We start from the raw sequence: 18,854 nt of genomic DNA on the forward strand, positions 1-18,854 counted from the left end.
CGGTGCTACTCATAATCAAGAAGAAATATACCCGCTTCCCATAAGTGGAGTATTCGTTTGTTTTAGTTGGCAGATAACAGTGACAGGCGTCTCGGGTTCGAATCCCAGCTTGTAGTTTAGTAATTTTGGAAGAAATATTATGCTTCATTGTTTCAATTATCGCTCAAAACTGAAAGACCTTCGGTGAATAACTATAGCTGTACTTTGATACAATGATAGCTCGACGATTAAGGGCATACGATACAATTTTGATCCCGTATTTACAGTGCGATGAAAATTTCCATATAGGCTATTTTTTGCCTGATTAAGTCAAATATGTAATAAAAAATACCTTCATGTGCTACTTTTTGAGTTAAATGAGGTCGAAATTTTGTATATTTGCTCAAAATTCGGATTTGTGGCCGTAGTTTACCTTTCGAAAGAAAGACATAATTTTGTTGTTTTAAAAGATAAACACTAATTGTTTTTTGTTAGATAATTTGTAATTTCTGTATTTTATAAGTATCCTAAACATTTATGCATTTTTTTATTCAGAAATAACTCATATTTATCAAATGGTCACGAATTGAGAAAAAAACGACATTTTTTGCTGTATATTTATCAAAATTAAAAAAAAATGCACTATTTACAGTTTTATAAAATTTGGTCCACATAATCTCCCTGCAAAATGAAACAAAATGTCGTTTTAAAAAATAGGGGTCCATGCACTCATTTTCAAATTAAATCAGTTTGAATGATAAAAATCAGTCGAAAAATGCATCTTTTCCCGATGTCACAGTTTGACTTCGCGAAAATAACATTTTACGTTAGCAACGTCATAACCTCCCCTGTAACTGTATCGTATGCCCTTAAGATAAACAGTTACCGTAGCTACTTTTGTCTAGTGATTATAGCTGATTAGACGGGTTTTGCTTATAATCATTTGTCATAACTGTTTTTTGTGTTATATATTGAGCTCAAATCTGTCCGTTTCACACATAAGTTTTAACACATAAGTGGTAACTTTTTGTCATTGTTGAAGGTCGTGCGATGACTTATATAGTTCTTAACATCATCATGATTATTGTTTGTTCTTTTGTGAATAGTTGTGTCTTTTGCAGTCATATAAAATCACCTTTTTAAAATTGATTACTTAACTTGTTGATGTACAGTTAGATCATGGATAAAACGAAATAGATGTATAAAATGTTTGTCCAAATGAAACTCAGTAATATATTTTATAACTCTACATTATAACTAATTAAGACAAAGACATCATATTCCACTTCAAATTATGTAAGCATTATAATACAAATAAATCAACAGTGGATACCAAGGCTACAATTCTAATCTTATCTTAAACAGACGATATCGTGGTTTCTACAATATTCTCTTTATCCATATTTCAAAAGCGTTCTGAATTATCAATTATCAATTATCAATTATAGTTTTTTCTAAACAAATTGCCTTGCATTCTTTTATCATGCCCAAACAATTCTGAATTATAAATAGTATTACTTTAAACAAAACTGCCATGTTCTCTGTCCATATGCCCATAGCATTCTGTATCCGAACCAAAGTAGGCAGAACAAGCCCAGCAGATGTGTGAATTGCATCCGGCACAAACCAAGTAGTTGCATCCATCAATTTTCTCAATGGGAGTCGAACAGCTTGGACAATACTTTGCTCTTCCAATGTTTTGCATCATCCAGAGGTTCAAACCCCCATCATCTTTCTTCATACTCTCGACCATTGCACACGTAAGGCCGTCGTGAAACTGATTATGACATGCTGTACAGATACGAATCTCGCATTCTGTGCAGCAAAAGAGACATTCCTTGTCTGTCACGCGGTAAATAAGAGGACAGTCTGGGGTTGGACAATATTTGTAATCCTTCATGCGCTTCGATACAAATGAGCTGGTAGCTTTCCTTACTACTTCGTTTACTGGTACTACAGTCTTTAAAGACAAATTAGAGATATCTTTCCAGGCTAATAATTCGGTACATCCTTCACCACTGCACGAAAGCGGAAATGTATTATTCCTCACGCTTAATATAAACTGAAGCTCGACACAGTCTTTGCAATATGGATGACCACAAACTTCCAGTCTGTATATTTCTCCTTCTTCTATTGGACAAAAGCATACAACACAATCACGTGTTTGTGTTCGCTGTAATTTGCATTCCTTACGATTTTTGATCATCGATTCTATAACACTATTTATGATTACACCGGCATCTTCTATTGAACGGTCTTCTCCAATCAGTGTTATCAGATGCAATCGATGATTAAGTTCGATGCATTGTAGTCCCGACTCCTGCACCAGCTTTTTAAAGTCGAATTCATAGCGCAGCATTAACTCTTTCATTAATCCAGGAGGCTTATCATCTCCTTTCAACGATAAAGTTTTACACTTGCTGGTCTTTAATTTCTGTAAATAAACTTCCATCATATCGATAGCACTCTTTTGATTTTCTTTTTCTCCGTGAATGGACACGGACAAAATCCTTTCATCTGCAACTATAGTTGTGTCAGTCTTTTCCATCACGGTCTTCAACCATTCTTTACCATCCCAGGTGAACAGTCTGTTTATATTTGTATGCGTTTCAACATCTAGAACTCTCCCTTTTATAATACCCAGAATATCACTCTTGACTTTCATTATAGATTCCACACTATCAGAATGTAAATTAATGATAATGTTGCCGTTTCGTAACTCTTTCTGTTGAATATTTACTGACTCAGTTCTTTGTAAGGTTTCTACTAGGGAATCAACAGTTTCATTGTACTTATTGTAGACAAGCTTCTGAATCATAATGGACGTTTTCATGTCGACTTCCATTGTGACGACTTGGTCACTCATAACAAAACTATGATTTATACCTGCGCATGCAGCAATACCTTCCTCTGGTTTTGAAAAGGAGACAAAGGCCCTAAAATTGAAGTCAGAGTCCTTAGGTGGTCTCATATCAAGTTCATAAGTGCCTTCATGTACATACTTTTCCACTTTTCTACGAAGTCGCTGTCGGAAAGTGTCTAATATGTCTTTCGATGTATTCATCTTTTCTCTAATGATTTGCACGCGTTCAATGTCACCCATATCAAGATCTAAGGCATCCATAAAACCATGACGCAGAACATCCTCATTGACCAGACGATTAAGATTGCTGACGTGAAGTTCATCGCTTCCATTTTTGCTATACTGTATTTTGACAACTGAACCACCAACATGTATAGGTGTGAGTACTGCTATTGTGGCATTTGTTGGATCTTTAAACTTTACAAATCCAAAACCTTTTGAAGGTCGTCTGCACCATTGTAGCATAGTGCGAAATCCACGAATGTTTGCGCTCTGAAAACCGGTATTTGGTCTTGCTCCTATGTTTAGGGATTCCTTCATTTCTACCACAGCTTGTTTAGCACATTCCTTATTCTCAAATGTTATTCTACCCCAATTATTTTTATTTCTGCTTTTTCTAAATTTTTCTACCTTAACGATTTTGCCAAATTTTTCAAAAGTTTTTATCATATCTTCCTCTGACTTTTCCTCGATAAACTTTGGTATTCCTGTAATGAATAAAGTCGTATATTCATCTGCCATTAAGACATCCACTATATCCATACCAGTTTCAATAACTACTCGAACCCCAATCTGTGCAGAAGACAAAAATTGTTCACTTTTTTCGTACTTGAATTGTTTTCGCAGATGTTCCAACCTGTCTTTGATGATGGTTTCAAATTCTATAGCATGTTTTCTATCGTGCGAATATAGACTTATCTCCCCTAGTTGTTTTGATGTATCAAGAAAAACTAATATCTCTTTGCCACTTTCCTTGATTTGATTTTCCAATTCTCGCTTTTTTGCATATTTGACTCCAACAAACTCTCTAAATACTTGTTCGCCAACATTGAATACTGCAACTTGTTCGACTCTTCGTTCCTTCAAGCTGTCTAAGTCTAGCTGCATCATTCTTTCCTTCATCGCCTCATGAATCCATTCGTCAGGTACGATAGTTATATTAATGGCAAAGTCATTTGATGTTTTCAAAACTTGTTCTATAACAATCCAATCTGGCAGCAGTCCCAATGATTTCAATGATGACCCAGGAAACACTTTCACATGTTGATATTTATTTACAACCAGATATCCTGCTTTATCGTGTCCAAGAAAATGACAGAGATTTCGACTGAAAGTTTTAAACAACAATTTAGTATCAACATCTGCTGGTGATTTTAGTTGAAATTTATGCTTCGTTCCTTGATCCCTTCTCAAAACATTTAAAACCTCATTAACTGTATCGCGTACTCCGCGAATGGCCTTTCCGTTTATAGAATTATCAATACACCAGACACCCTTCATTTTTTCTGGTTGTTCATGCCATTCTCTGAACACATTCATCATTGTCATGAGATCCCCTCCTTCATGACAAAATCTTATTTTCCGTTTGTCCGCTAAACTTTTTTCTTCGTCTGTTCCAGATCGATAAAATATAGAACCTCCTGCTGTACAGCAAGCAGAAAGAATAATAGCTTCTATAACTATTCCATCTTTAATTGCGTCATGAATGAATTTACCGAATTTTGGATCAATTGGCAACTTTGCAATCCATTTTCCTAGTTCTGTTATCTTCCTGTCAACTACGGCACCTACCGATTCTAGTGTTTCTAATGCAGCATCCAATAGTTCACGTGATGGACTTTGTACGAAATCAAACTCTAAAGGAACAACACCAAGCTCCATAAGTTTAAGAAGTGCATGTCCTAAATGAACTCGGAGTATTTCCGGTCGAGAATTACGTTCCATTTTATCATACGTTTCTGATGAGTACAACCTAAAACATTTCCCGGCATCAGTTCTACCAGCACGCCCCTTTCTTTGATCTGCTGAACTCTGTGTTATTGTTTTAACAAGAAGCATGTTTATGTTTCGATTTGGATCAAACTGCATTTCCTTAGCAACACCTGTATCTATGACATACTTTATTCCTGGAATAGTTATGGATGTTTCTGCACTGTTCGTGGCAAACACAATCTTCCTTTTACCTTTTGGAGATGGGTCAAATACCTTCTGTTGTTCATTTGCTTGTAAACGTCCATGGAGGGGTAAACAAATAAAGTCTGTATCCGAATCTAATGCATTTTCTAAAGCAACACAGCATCTTTCCACTTCCAATGGGGAAGTTAGAAATGTAAGAATGTCCCCTTGTTCTTCATTATGATGAACTTCAATAGTTTTGTCTAATGCTGCTTGTTCGTGATTTTCAAAAGATGATTCATCTTCTGTCCACACAACATCAACTGGAAACATTCGACCAGATACCGATAGTACTGGACAGGTTCCGAAGTAACTCACAAACACTGCAGGATCTATAGTTGCAGAGGTTACCACTACTCTAAGATCGCGTCTTGTCTTTGTGCTCTTTTTTATCATACCCAAAAGGAGGTCAGTATAAATGCTCCTTTCATGGGCCTCGTCTACAATGATACATGCATAGGCAGAGAAATTCTTATCTCTTAGACATTCGTTTAACAGCATATGATCCGTCATATAAATAATCTTCGTATTACGTGTCTGTTTAATTTGCATACCTACTTTGTATCCAACTAGTTGTCCAACTGATGTTCCCATTTCACGTGCCACGTGTGTTGCAAGACTAATAGCTGCAATCTTACGTGGTTGAGTACACACTATCAACCCTATATTTGCCATTCCAGTCTGATACATATACTGAGCTATTTGTGTACTCTTTCCCGATCCTGTTTCTCCTAACAAAACTGACACTTGATTATCTTTAATCATTGAAACAATATCTGATCGTCGGGCGTATATTGGTAGAGCATGCTTTAGTCGTGTGCATTCGATTTGAAATCCCAGGTAGACGGCTTTAAGTTCTAATTCAACCTTCCTAGATTCTCTGACCTTCTCTAACTTGTCAATGGTACATTTCAAGAATCCTTGGAATTCTGTTTTCTGCAAATTCATCTCTTGTAGTTTGGACTTAAGTGCTTTAATTTCTTCTTTTAGTTCAAAGTTCTCCGTTAATTCATTCTCTTCTCTTCCATTTTGGTCTATTCTTTCTTGAATTTTCTCCATCTGAAGTTTGTGTTCAGATATGAAGTCACTAGCCTCTCTAGTCAACTTTTCATTGCATTCTAATATCAATGTATGTATGGGAATCTGACGTCCCAATTGTTCTTGTCTTGCAATAACTTTAACGTCTGATTTTCTGTTATGGAATACAAGTTCGTTTAATACATCTTTAACCTGACGTGCGCTAAACATTTCTGCAGTACACAGTACAGCTTGACCTTCATATCTGATATCACTTATTGGAAATTGTCGGCTTGTAATTTTCTCTAACAACTTTTTTAAATCATCTTCACTTCCTTTAAAATTGTTAATTGTAAGATACAAGTTTTGCCCTTTCATCTTCGACTCTGACTTTTGTTCATGCACCTCACGTCGTGCCATTTTCCGAGCACCTTCACCAAAGCTGGATTTAAATTTTCCATGTTGTGTTCCTTTCCCTCTGTCGTTGTATTTCCTGTCTGAATGGTCATTATGACTCCTGTTTTGATATTTCTTACTAGAGTTGTTGCCATTGCTATTTCTGTTACTGTATCCATGATCTCTTTGGTCATCCGTTCTACCAAAGCCTTTGCATCCACGATCCCAATGGTGATCTCTGTTCCCACTATATTGACTTTCATGTTGTTCTTTGCTTTCCATGTTCTCCTTTCTACTAAAGCCTTTGTATCCACGATTCCAAGGTTGATCTCTTCTCCCACTATAATGACTTGCTGATTGCTCTTTGCTTTCCTTATCTTCCATTCTACTAAATCCTTTGCATCCACGACCCCATTGTTTATTTTTAACCTCATTATGACTTGTCGATTTTTCTTGGTTTTCTTTACGTCTGTTATCCATTGTTAGAAGTTAAAACTGTCTTTCTGTAAACTTCAATCTGCAAAAAATTAAAAATGTTGGTCAAGCAATTTGTATTCATTTATTCATACATTGAACTTGGTAATTAGGCAGTTTCCCGTCACAGAATAATGAATGTTTCCGGTTACAACATTAATGCAATATTCTACCAGAAATAATAATTTGGTCTTAGATTCATAGTTTATTTTTTTACTAGTAGTTGTTATTGGCTTTCTTTCAGATCTGTACTTATTGTCTTTTGTTGTTGGCCATGTCCACTCTGTGTTTTTGTTAGATTTTGTTTTGTGATACTGTTAAACCACTGTCCCAGGTGAGGTTAGGGGAGGGTTGGGATCCCGCTTACATGTTTAAGTCCTCCACATTCTGTATAAATGTGCCTGTCCCTAACCAGGAGCCTGTAATTCAGGAATTTTCGTTTGTTGCTGTGTTACATATTTATTTTTGTTCCTTTTTTCCTGTATATAAATTAAGTCGTAAGTTTTCTCGTTTCAATTGTTTTACATTTGTCATTTCGGGGCCTTTTATGGATGACTATGCGGTATGGTTTTGCTCATTGTTGAAGGCCGTACGGTGATATTTGGTTGTTATTCTCTGTGTAATTTGTCTCTATTGGCAATCACACCACGTCTTCGTAAATTTTAAGATAAGATCAAACGTGATCCAGTAGACTTTCGGCGTGTGTTCAGCCAAATAGTAAAACATAAGGAGATATATGTATGTTCAGAGCTTATGTTGTATTGTTATATGTATAACCGACTTTAAATAAATCTTTTATGCTTTATGTTCAGGGTCTTCATAATATTGGAAGAATTATAACAATGCCATCTACATATATGTTTTGTCTAGTTTTTAAAACATGTTTGACCGTTAGTTTTCCTGTTTAAATTGTTTTCCACTAGTCATGTTGGGGCCCTTTTTAGCTACATGTAGATGTTCGGTGTGGACAAGGGCTCCGTTTTGACGGCTGACCTATCATTGTTAACGTTTTATACATTACGACTTGGATAGAGACTTGTCTGATGGGCACGTATACCACATCTTCCTATTCATATTTAGAAATCTCGTCAAAAGCATTGTTTTATATTAATGTTTTTATCCATTTAGTACGGAACTTCACTGTAAAATGCATTCACAGCTTATCTAGTCAATCTCGTAATATGCATAGTAAACTTTTTTTGCATAATCGTTGGAGAATAACACACATCCCAAGCGACGATAGACAAATTCAAAACTATTTAGACAGGAAGACCAACGGAATAATGTTTGGCAAACAAACATGATTGACGGCAATCATTTAAAACCAGTGAATGACAGGCGCCGGACAGGCAGATATAATGTACATACAGAATGTGACGGTGTCAAATATTTTAACGAGATCTCATATCTTTTCCTAATCTTTGACTTTGTCGTAACAATAGCACAACATTAAACAAATCGTAAAAAAACCATTTAACAAAAGCTCCAATAACAAGATCGATTTTATAAATTTACTGTTTACAAAAGTTTGAATTATTCGAAATACTAAGAATTTTTTATCCCAGGCATAGATTACCTTAGCCGTATTTGGCCAAACTCTGGCAAATCTCTTCAACTTTATACTTGTTTGGCTTTCTAACTTTTTTATATGAACATCACTGTTGAGTCTTGTGCAGACGAAACTCGCGTCTGGCAATTATAAGCCTTGTACCTTTGATAACTATCGACATAACGCATTAAAAGGCAAATATCAAAAGAATAAAGACAAAACGACACAACTGAAAGCTAGTTCAGAACTAATCATGTTTTCTTTTCTTTCTTTTTTATGCCCCATTTTGGGGCATTATAGTTTCTGGTCTGTGTGTCCATTCGTCCGTCTGTTCGGTCGTTCGTTCGTCCGTCCGTCTGTTCGTCCGTTCGTTCGTTCGTCCGTCCGTCTGTTCGTTCGTTCTTCCGTCTGTCTGTCCAGATTTAGGTTAAAGTTTTTGTCCGAGGTAGTTTGTGATGAGGTTGAAGTCTGATCAACTTGAAATTAGTACAGATGTTCCCTATGATATGATCTTTCTTATTCTAATGAGATTTTCTCCCATTTTCACGGTCCACTAAACATAGAAAATGATAGTGCGGACGGGGCATCCGTGAACTTTGGACACGTTCTTGTTTAGTTTTTAATTTGTTTTTGATTTTTTTGCTGATAAACATTATAAGGTATACATTTCATTTTTATGTTCATACTTAAACAATCACAATAGAGGAACTGTTCTTGTTAGACAGCTACTAGTTATTCAAACTGAGAACAATTTTCTGAAGCAGAAAATGTATGTTAATATCATATACATCTATAGGTCTTGTCATGTCTTAAATTTTCATTGATTTACAAGTCTGACTGTTCTCGGAATTAATGTTGTGGAGTAAACACCGCCTGTTTAGTGTTGATGTACTTAAGATGAACCTAGCGTTCTTAACATGTGACGATCTTGTACAACATTAATGGTCATATTGATGGAAGACTGGTTTTATTTGCCATAAATATTGTTGTTCTGTGGAATTCGAACTATCAATTAATCTTTTTTGTGTTCAGGGTTTATGTTGAACTTTCTTTAACTTTATTAAATTTGAGGTAGGGCCAATTTGTCCGGATGTTTTTTCACAGAAGGGCCAATTTCAACCAGATGCTCCGCAGGGCGCAGCTTTATACGACCGCAGAGGTTGAACCCTGAACGGTTGGGGCAAGTATGGACACAACATTCAAGCTGGATTCAGCTCTAAATTTGGATTGTGATTAAATAGTTGACACAGCATAGGTTTCTGACACAGAATGAATGTGGTCTAATGAACTTAAAATTTTTGTTTTGCCTTTGAGCAATTCACTTTGCTGTTGAATATTAATTCTCTCAAAAAAATGTTTGAAGAAATTTTCTTTTTATTTATCAAATCTAAAATGAGAAAAATTGACCCCCCCCCCCTCCAATTTTTTTTTCACACCCCCCTTTCCCTTATTCCAAAACTGATCTCAATTCAAATTTCTAATGGAGTTTGCAATAATAACTACTCATTGAAATACAGCATAAAATATCAAAATGTAAAAAAAGTGCTTGTTATCACTGAATGGTAAAGATTGTTTTAATTTATCAGTTGGTAGTAAAAGTGAATATACATTGTATATTGTATAACACAATGATTTAAGTTGATTCAACTATTATTCTGGACAAAGAAAGATAACTCCAATTGAAAATTTCTTGCTATTGCACAATATTGTGCAATTAGATATTTCTTGATATTGCGCAATACTGTGCAATTGAAAATTCCTCACTATTGCACAATACTGTGCAATGGAAGTTTCTTGCTATTGCTGAATACTGTGCAATTGAAAATTTCTTGCTATTGCAAAATACTTAGTATAATAATTTTGGATTCTGATTTGGACCAACTTGAAAACTGGGCCCATAATCAAAAATCTAAGAACATGTTTAGATTCAGCATATCAAAGAAGCCCAAGAATTCAATTTTTGTTAAAATAAAACTTAGTTTAATTTGGACCCTTTGGACTTATATGTAGACCAATTTGAAAACGGGACCAAAAAAAAAGAATCTACATACACAGTTAGATTCAGCATATCAAAGAACCCAAATTATTCAATTTTTGATGAAATCAAACAAAGTTTAATTTTGGACCCCGATTAGGACCAACTTGAAAACTGGGCCAATAACTAAAAATCTAAGTACATTTTTAGATTCAGCATATCAAAGAACCCCTAGGATTCAATTTTTGTTAAAATCAAACTAAGTTTAATTTTGGACCCTTTGGGCCTTAATGTAGACCAATTTGAAAACGGGACCAAAAATAAAGAATCTACATACACAGTTAGATTCAGCATATCAAAGAACCCCAATTATTCAATTTTTGATGAAATCAAACAAAGTTTAACTTTGGACCCTTTGGGCCCCTTATTCCTAAACTGTTGGGACCAAGACTCCCAAAATCAATCCCAACCTTCCTTTTATGGACATTAACCTTGTATTTAAATTTCATAGATTTCTATTTACTTATACTAAGTTTTGGTGCGAAAACCAAGAATAATGCTTATTTTGGACCTTTTCGGCCCCTAATTCCTAAACTGTTGAAACCAAAACTCCCAAAATCAATCCCAACCGTTCTTTTGTGGTCATAAACCTTGTGTCAAAATTTCATAGATTTCTATAAACTTAAACTAAAGTTATAGTGCGAAAACCAAAAAAATGCTTATTTGGGCCCTTTTTGGCCCCTAATTCCTAAAATGTTGGGACCAAAACTCATAAAATCAATACCAACCTTCCTTTTGTGGTCATAAACCTTGTGTTAAAATTTCATAGATTTCCATTCACTTTTACTCAAGTTAGAGTGCGAAAACTAAAAGTATTCGGACGACGACGACGACGACGACGACGACGACGACGACGCCAACGTGATAGCAATATACGACGAAAAAATTTTCAAATTTTGCGGTCGTATAAAAAGGTGTTTTTTTTTTATGTATGTGAAGTTAGCAGCCGGTTCGTTATTCGATATTCGATATTCAATATCCAACCGGCTGCTAGCAGTCGGTTGGATATTCAAAATTTTGTTGAAAATCATAAAAAGAAAGAAATACTTGATAACATTAAAAACATGATTTTCATAGTTAAGATGACTGATAAGATACGTAGGAACTTATCAAAATGACCTCTTCAAGCTGTTGTAAGTTCTCGTTGTCCTCGAATATAAACCCTTTTCTAAGTTGTAAATTTGTCTTTATATAATATAAATTGGTGTCAATAAAAAAACTGCTAAATTTACTTTTATACAGGATAATTCTTAAAACAATAAGAAAAACCGCTTACTCTAGAAAACATTAAGAATTATAAATAGACATATTTATGGAACGCCCAAAAAAGAAATATATAGTAAACACCTACCTGAGACCGCTTAAATGAGGTTGAGACCCCCCTGGTCTTTCAATGACTATAAAAGTCAAGCAAATCATTGACTCTGTATATATGAAGGTTGTATTAGATGGATTTTTGAGAATAACGTCATCTTCAATATCTACGGAGGGCTAAGATTGTCACTTTTCAGTCAAAAAATGTCAAATTTTTAGGACAAAGGGCACAGGGTTATGGTGACAGCCCCCTGATCTCTCAATCTTTCTAATATTTTACAGACATTTAGTCAATAGGTAGATACAAACGCGACTAAAAGGAACTTGGGTACACTTCCTGTCTTCTATGTTTACGGTACGCCCAAAGTGCCAGTTGGATATTCAAATTTTATATCAAAAATCGACCCGAGACCGCTTAAATGAGGTTGAGACCCCCCTGGTCTTTCAATGACTATAAAAGTCAAGCAAATCATTGACTCTGATTTTTGAGAATAACGTCAGGAAGTCTACCCCAATTCCTTTTAGTCACGTTTGTATCTACCTATTGACTAAATGTCTGCATAATATAAGAAAAGATTGAGCGATTAGGGGCTCTCACCATTGCCCTGTGCCCTTTGTCCTAAAATTTTGAAAATTTTTAGCTGAAAAGTGACAATATAAGCCCTCCATAGATATCGAATATGAGATTATTCTGGGCAATCCTGCTGGTACAACCTTCATATATACAGAGTCTATGATTTAGATAAGTTTTGTGGACATTGAAAGACAAGGGGGGTCTCACCCTCATTTAAGCGGTCTCAGGTAGGTTTTCGCTGTATATTTTGAATATCCAGCTGGCACTTTAGGCGCTCCGTTAACATGAAAGAAAGGAAGTGCACCCAAATTCCTTTCAGTCACATTTGTATCTACCTGTCTGCTTAATATTAGAAAGATTGAGAGACCAGGGAGCTCTCACCATTGCCCTAAGCCCTTTGTCCTAAAATTTTGATATTTTTTAGCTGAAAAGTGACAATGTAAGCCCTCCATAGATTTCGAATATGACAATATTCCGGAAAAATCCATCTAATACAACCTTCATATATACAGAGTCAATGATTTGGCTGACTTTTATAGTCATTGAAAGACCAGGGGGGTCTCAACCTCATTTAAGTGGTCTCAGGTAGGTTTTCACTATATATTTTGAATATCCAACTGGCACTTTGGGCACTTTGTAAACATACAAGACAGGAAGTGTAACCAATTTCCTTTTGGTCACGTTTGTATATCCGTGTTGAATAAATGTCTGCTTAATATTAGACAGATTGAGAGATCAGGGGGCTATCACCATTGCCCTGTGCCCTTTGTCCTAAAATTTTGATAATTTTTAGCTGAAAAGTGACAATCTAAGCCCTCCATAGATTTCGAATATGACAATATTCCGGAAAATCCTTCTAACACAACCTTTATATATACAGTGTCTATGATTCGATTAAATTTTATGGACATTGAAAGACCAGGGGGGTCTCACCCTCATTTAAGCGGTCTCATGTAGGTTTTCACTATATATTTTGAATATCCAACTGGCACTTTGGGCGCTCGTAAACATACAAGACAGGAAGTGTAACCAATTTCCTTTTGGTCACGTTTGTATCTACCTGTTGAATAAATGTCTGCTTAATATTAGACAGATTGAGAGATCAGGGGGCTATCACCATTGCCCTGTGCCCTTTGTCCTAAAATTTTGATAATTTTTAGCTGAAAAGTGACAATGTAAGCCCTCCATAGATTTCGAATATGACAATATTCCGGAAAATCCTTCTAACACAACCTTTATATATACAGTGTCTATGATTCGATTAAATTTTATGGACATTGAAAGACCAGGGGGGTCTCACCCTCATTTAAGTGGTCTCATGTAGGTTTTCACTATATATTTTGAATATCCAACTGGCACTTTGGGCGCTCCGTAAACATACAAGACAAGAAGTGTAACCAATTTCCTTTTGGTCACGTTTGTATCTACCTGTTGTATAAATGTCTGCTTAATATTAGACAGATTGAGAGATCAGGGGGCTATCACCATTGCCCTGTGCCCTTTGTCCTAAAATTTTGATAATTTTTAGCTGAAAAGTGACAATGTAAGCCCTCCATAGATTTCGAATATGACAATATTCCGGAAAATCCTTCTAACACAACCTTTATATATACAGTGTCTATAATTCGATTAAATTTTATGGACATTGAAAGACCAGGGGATTCTCACCCTCATTTGAGCGGTCTCAGGTAGGTTTTCACTATATTTTTCTTTTTTGGGCTTTCCATAAATATTTCTATTTATATTTCTTAATGTTTTCTACAGTTAGCGGTTCTTCTTTTTGTTTTAAGGAATATCATGTATAAAAGTAAATCTTTGAAGTATTTTTATTGATAACAATCTATATCAAATAAAGACAAATATGCAACTTAGAAAAGGGTTTATATTCGAGGACAACGAAAATTTACAACAGCTTGAAGAGGTCATTTTACGATTTCCTACGTATCTTATCAGTCCTCTTAACTATGAAAATCATGTTTTAATGTTATCAAGTATTTCTTTTATTTATGATTTTCAACAAAATTTTGAATATCCAACCGACTGCTAGCATCCGGTTGGATATTGAATATCGAATATCGAATAACGAACCGGCTGCTAACTTCACATACATACAAAAATCTGACTTTTCCTTATAAAATTTATGTAATTTATGTGTACTAATTGCTATTCTATTCAACCAGGAAAAAGTTGTTTTATCTTTTTGTTGTTGTTGATATTAGCCTACAACAACAGCGACTACTCTTAGATCGGTACTTAATTGGTTTGTTTATTCTCAGTCCTGACCTTGGGTGTCAAGAGCATTTTTGTTTTTACAGTTTTTTCTAATGTTATACTATTACACCTCTCTGTCACGTTAAGATAGGATTGAACACTCACAAAGTTGGAGATATGTATAAAGTCTCAAATAGGTGGACAATTTATGGTTGGGTATTTGGACCTTTATCATCTTAGTTACATTATTTAGTTTATCGATATATATGGTGATGATTTACTTAAGTCGAACATTGTTATAAATCTATCTTAAATAAATATAGTCTTACAGTTTTATTGCATTTTGTATGCTTTGTTTTTTTCTCTTTTTTATTGCAAACTATGACAAATAGGTCAATAACAACAAATCATTTAAAAAAAATACACATTAAGTAATACAGTGTGATAATAAAATTTAACGCTTGATCATAAATCAGCTTTTGATTGCAACTATTGTCTTTTTACCTACAAATTTAATTATTGTCAAGGTTTTTTTTCGACATGCATACCGTAAACCATAGCTACTAGTAATTTATTAAAATCAAGATGATAGAACTTTCTATGATCTTCTGTGTTACAATTTATTGTTCGAAAAAGTGATTTGGAATATTTTATGATAAATATCGAGACCTTTTTTTAGAAGGCTGTCCAGTATGGATTTCTCTCATTGTTGAAGGCCGTATGTGTGTCAATAAATTAAAGGAGAATTATATTGAATGTGTTTCAATGAATAAATGGAGAATATAGAATGTGTGTCAATGAATGAAAGGAGAATATAGAATGTGTGTCAATGAATAAACGGAGAATATAGAATGTGTGTCAATGAATAAATGGAGAATATAGAATGTGTGTCAATGAATTAAAGGAGAATAGAGAATGTGTGTCAATGAATAAAGGGATATGTGGGAATGTATTTTAATTAATGAAATGTGATATGTGAAAGAAAGGAGATGTTAGATGTAAGTTAATAATTAAAGGAGATGTGGGATGCACGTCAACGAATGAAAGGGGCTTAGGGATACTTGTAAATAAATGAAAGGAAATGAGAAATATGCGTCATGAATGAACGTCCATTGATAATATAATGTCGGATAAACGTAAATGTATCAATGTGGGAGGGACGGAAATGAATGAATGTTGGATGGATGGAAATGTATCAATGTGGGATGGACGGAAATGTATCAATGTGGGATGGACGGAAATGTATCAATGTGGAATGGACGGAAATGAATAAATGTGGGATGGACGGAAATGTATGACTGAGGAATGGACGGAAATGAATGGATGTGGGATGGGCGGAAATGTATCAATGTGGAGTGGACGGAAATGAATGAATGTGGGATGGACGGTATTGTAATCAATGTGGGATGAACGTAAATGTATCAATGTGGGATGAACGTAAATGTATCAATGTGGGATGGACGGAAATGAATGAATGTGGGATGGACGGAAATGAATGTATGTGGGATGGACGGAAATGTATCAATGTGGGATGGACGGAAATAAATGAATGTGGGATGGACGGAAATGTATCAATGTGGGATGGACGGAAATGAATGAATGTGGGATGGACGGAAATGTATCAATGTTGGATGGACGTAAATGAATGCATGAATGTATCAATGTGGGATAGACGGCAATGTATCAATGTGAGGTGGACGGAAATGAATGAATGTGGGATGGACGGAAATGTATCAATGTTGGATGGACGGAAATGAATGTATCAATGTGGGATGGACGGAAATGAATGTATCAATGTGGGATGGACGGAAATGAATGAATGTGGGATGGACGGAAATGTATCAATGTGGGATGGACGGAAATGAATGAATGTGGGATTGACGGAAATGAATGTTTGTGGGATGGACGGAAATGTATCAATGTGGGATGGACGGAAATGAATAAATGTGGGATGGACGGAAATGTATCAATGGTGAGATGGACGGAAATGAATGAATGTGGGGTGGACGGAAATGTATCAATGTGGGATGGACGGAAATGAATGAATGTGGGATGGACGGAAATGAATGAATGTGGGATGTACGGAAATGAATGAATATACCCAGATCTTCCCCGGCCCCATCCAGTTTAAGATGGAGTTCGTGTGGCTAAGCCATTCCTTATTTTTCTTTGTAGTGTCTTGTATACTTTTGTATACCTTTCAGTGTCATTTGTTTTTGTCAAAGCATCGTGTATTTTTATTTTCCTTTTTTTCCCTCTTCGTTGAAAAAATCAAACATTTTAATTGCTTATTCACTAACCAATTTAGCGAAGCTTGTCCATCACAAAATATTATTAAGTATTAAAAAGGATAAATGAACAAATCTGATGTTCAGTAGTTGTCGTTTGTTGTTGTGGTGCTTCACATTTCTCGTAGTTCATGTATTTTATTTAGATTAGGGAATGACCATTTGATATTCGGGGGGGGGGGGGGGGGGGGGGGGGCAGGAGGATTTGTTTTTGATCGGTTATTTATTTTTGTAAACTAAGAGGACAGATTTTTTCTGCACTATTGAAGCAAGATTTTTCATTTTCATTAAAGCAAAGGACTGATTATTCATTTTCACAACTATATTTATGATATTCGAAAACATACAATTTTTAAATGATTTGTTTATTATAAATAATACATGTATAGTCAAGTCATTATGTACTTTAATCAGAATTAATCATCATCCTCTGCAGAAATGAATCTTTTATATTCCCAACTGCATATGCATGTATTGCATACATACATACATAGTATTAAAGTCTGGTTGTAACGCCTCTTTTAAACGTATTGACAAATCTATTTCGCCGAGCGGAGCTAGGCAAATTTTTTTTTCTGAGTGTTCCGAAGACCCTTTCATAATCTGAAAATGCAAGTTCTGTATTAATAATTTTTTTACAATATTTTGGTCTCAAAGCAAAATGTATAAATTCAGTGCAAGACTTAAGTTTCTAGGGACAACATCAAAAGACCAATGTGCATGATACAGTAAAAATGGAATTCACATAGTTAAGTCTGTGGCTGCTGGTTTTTTTTTAAACTCATGATCAAGTACATAACACAATTACTAGATTACAAAAGGAATGCAACACTAACAGAATACAGAAGGGCAATCAATGAACAAAAGACAAATAAATAAGAAATATTGATCCCGAAAAATCAGGGCTTCGTCTGAGGGAAAACAGAATTTACTTCTTGCAAGGCACTCGCTGCGAACACAACTTGATATGGAGACAAGCGTTTAGTTTTGAAATTTCCTACATGAAGCATTTAAAATATGTTAAAATAAAAGTGAGGTAAGGTTTCCTGAGACAAGATACCTCAAGTTAAATAAAACCAATTTTCAGACATATCAAGTATATTTAAATAATATTTATACTTTTGTTATTAAAAAAAATTGGGAAGTGTTTCGCGATTTTTTTTTGGGGGAAAAGATGAATTTACGAGGAATCTGGTGCCATCTCATACAAGTTTTCAATTAGACCTGCTGAGTTATTTATTTTCAATACATTGCCAGTCAGGTAATTTATTTTCAAAGTACTACAGAACAAACCATTTATTTTTGTGATTATCATGGCTGAGTTATCTATTTTCAAAATCCTCCTGACCCCCCCCCCCCCCCCCCCCCTCCCAGAATATCAAATGGTCGTCCCCTTAGATCTTTTGTTTTCCCGTTTTCAACATCACCAGAACACTAGTGAATTGTGGGGCCCTTAATAGGTCGAGTTTACTTATTAGCTGTTCGGTGTCAGCCAGGGGTCTGTGTTGAAGACCGTACTTTGACCTATAATGGTTTACTTTTACAAATTGTGATTCAGATGGAGAAGACTGTCTCATTTGCAATCATATTACACATCTTCGTATATCTAAGTAATTAATTACTTGTAAAAATTAATTTTCGTATCATCCTAAAAAAATACTTACCAAGCTTAAGGCAGTTTTCAATCTGTCAAAATTTGTAGTTACACTGTTGAGAATTTCCAAAAAATTAAATTTTACTTTCATTTTCGATAGTATGGTTGATGGAAATTTTCAATGTTATTTATAGAATTATGTAATAGAATGTCTATATCTTTTTATAGATGTGAACTTCAGACATATTAGCTTTGAGATTAGAGTTAAATATAAGTATGAATTTAAATATAATTCGTTTTTATTCGTGTATTACACTATTGTATTGGTTTTGGCTCATATGGCAGTTTTAGAGGGAATCGAGGGGCAATGAGTCATATGGATCCA

General features: G+C 35.0%; 1 protein-coding gene across 1 annotated transcript; it reads right to left on the reverse strand.

Moving 5' to 3' along the window:
• Nucleotides 1-1,215: 1,215 nt before the first annotated feature.
• LOC139529797 (uncharacterized) lies at nt 1,216-18,655 on the reverse strand. The gene is made up of 2 exons (XM_071325697.1): nt 18,540-18,655; nt 1,216-6,947 (listed from the first exon to the last, which is right to left on the reverse strand). Exon 2 carries the CDS (start codon nt 6,908-6,910, stop codon nt 1,499-1,501), a length of 5,412 nt encoding a protein of 1,803 aa, XP_071181798.1. The 5' UTR covers nt 6,911-6,947; nt 18,540-18,655; the 3' UTR covers nt 1,216-1,498.
• Between the last annotated feature and the right edge of the window lie 199 nt (nt 18,656-18,854).

Source organism: Mytilus edulis, chromosome 7 (assembly GCF_963676685.1).
Source record: "Mytilus edulis chromosome 7, xbMytEdul2.2, whole genome shotgun sequence".
Lineage (NCBI taxonomy): Eukaryota > Metazoa > Mollusca > Bivalvia > Mytilida > Mytilidae > Mytilus > Mytilus edulis.

What these genes read in the sequence shown, in the direction of transcription:
- LOC139529797 (XM_071325697.1), bottom strand. Translation starts at nt 6,910, where the DNA reads ATGGATAACAGACGTAAAGAAAACCAAGAAAAATCGACAAGTCATAAT.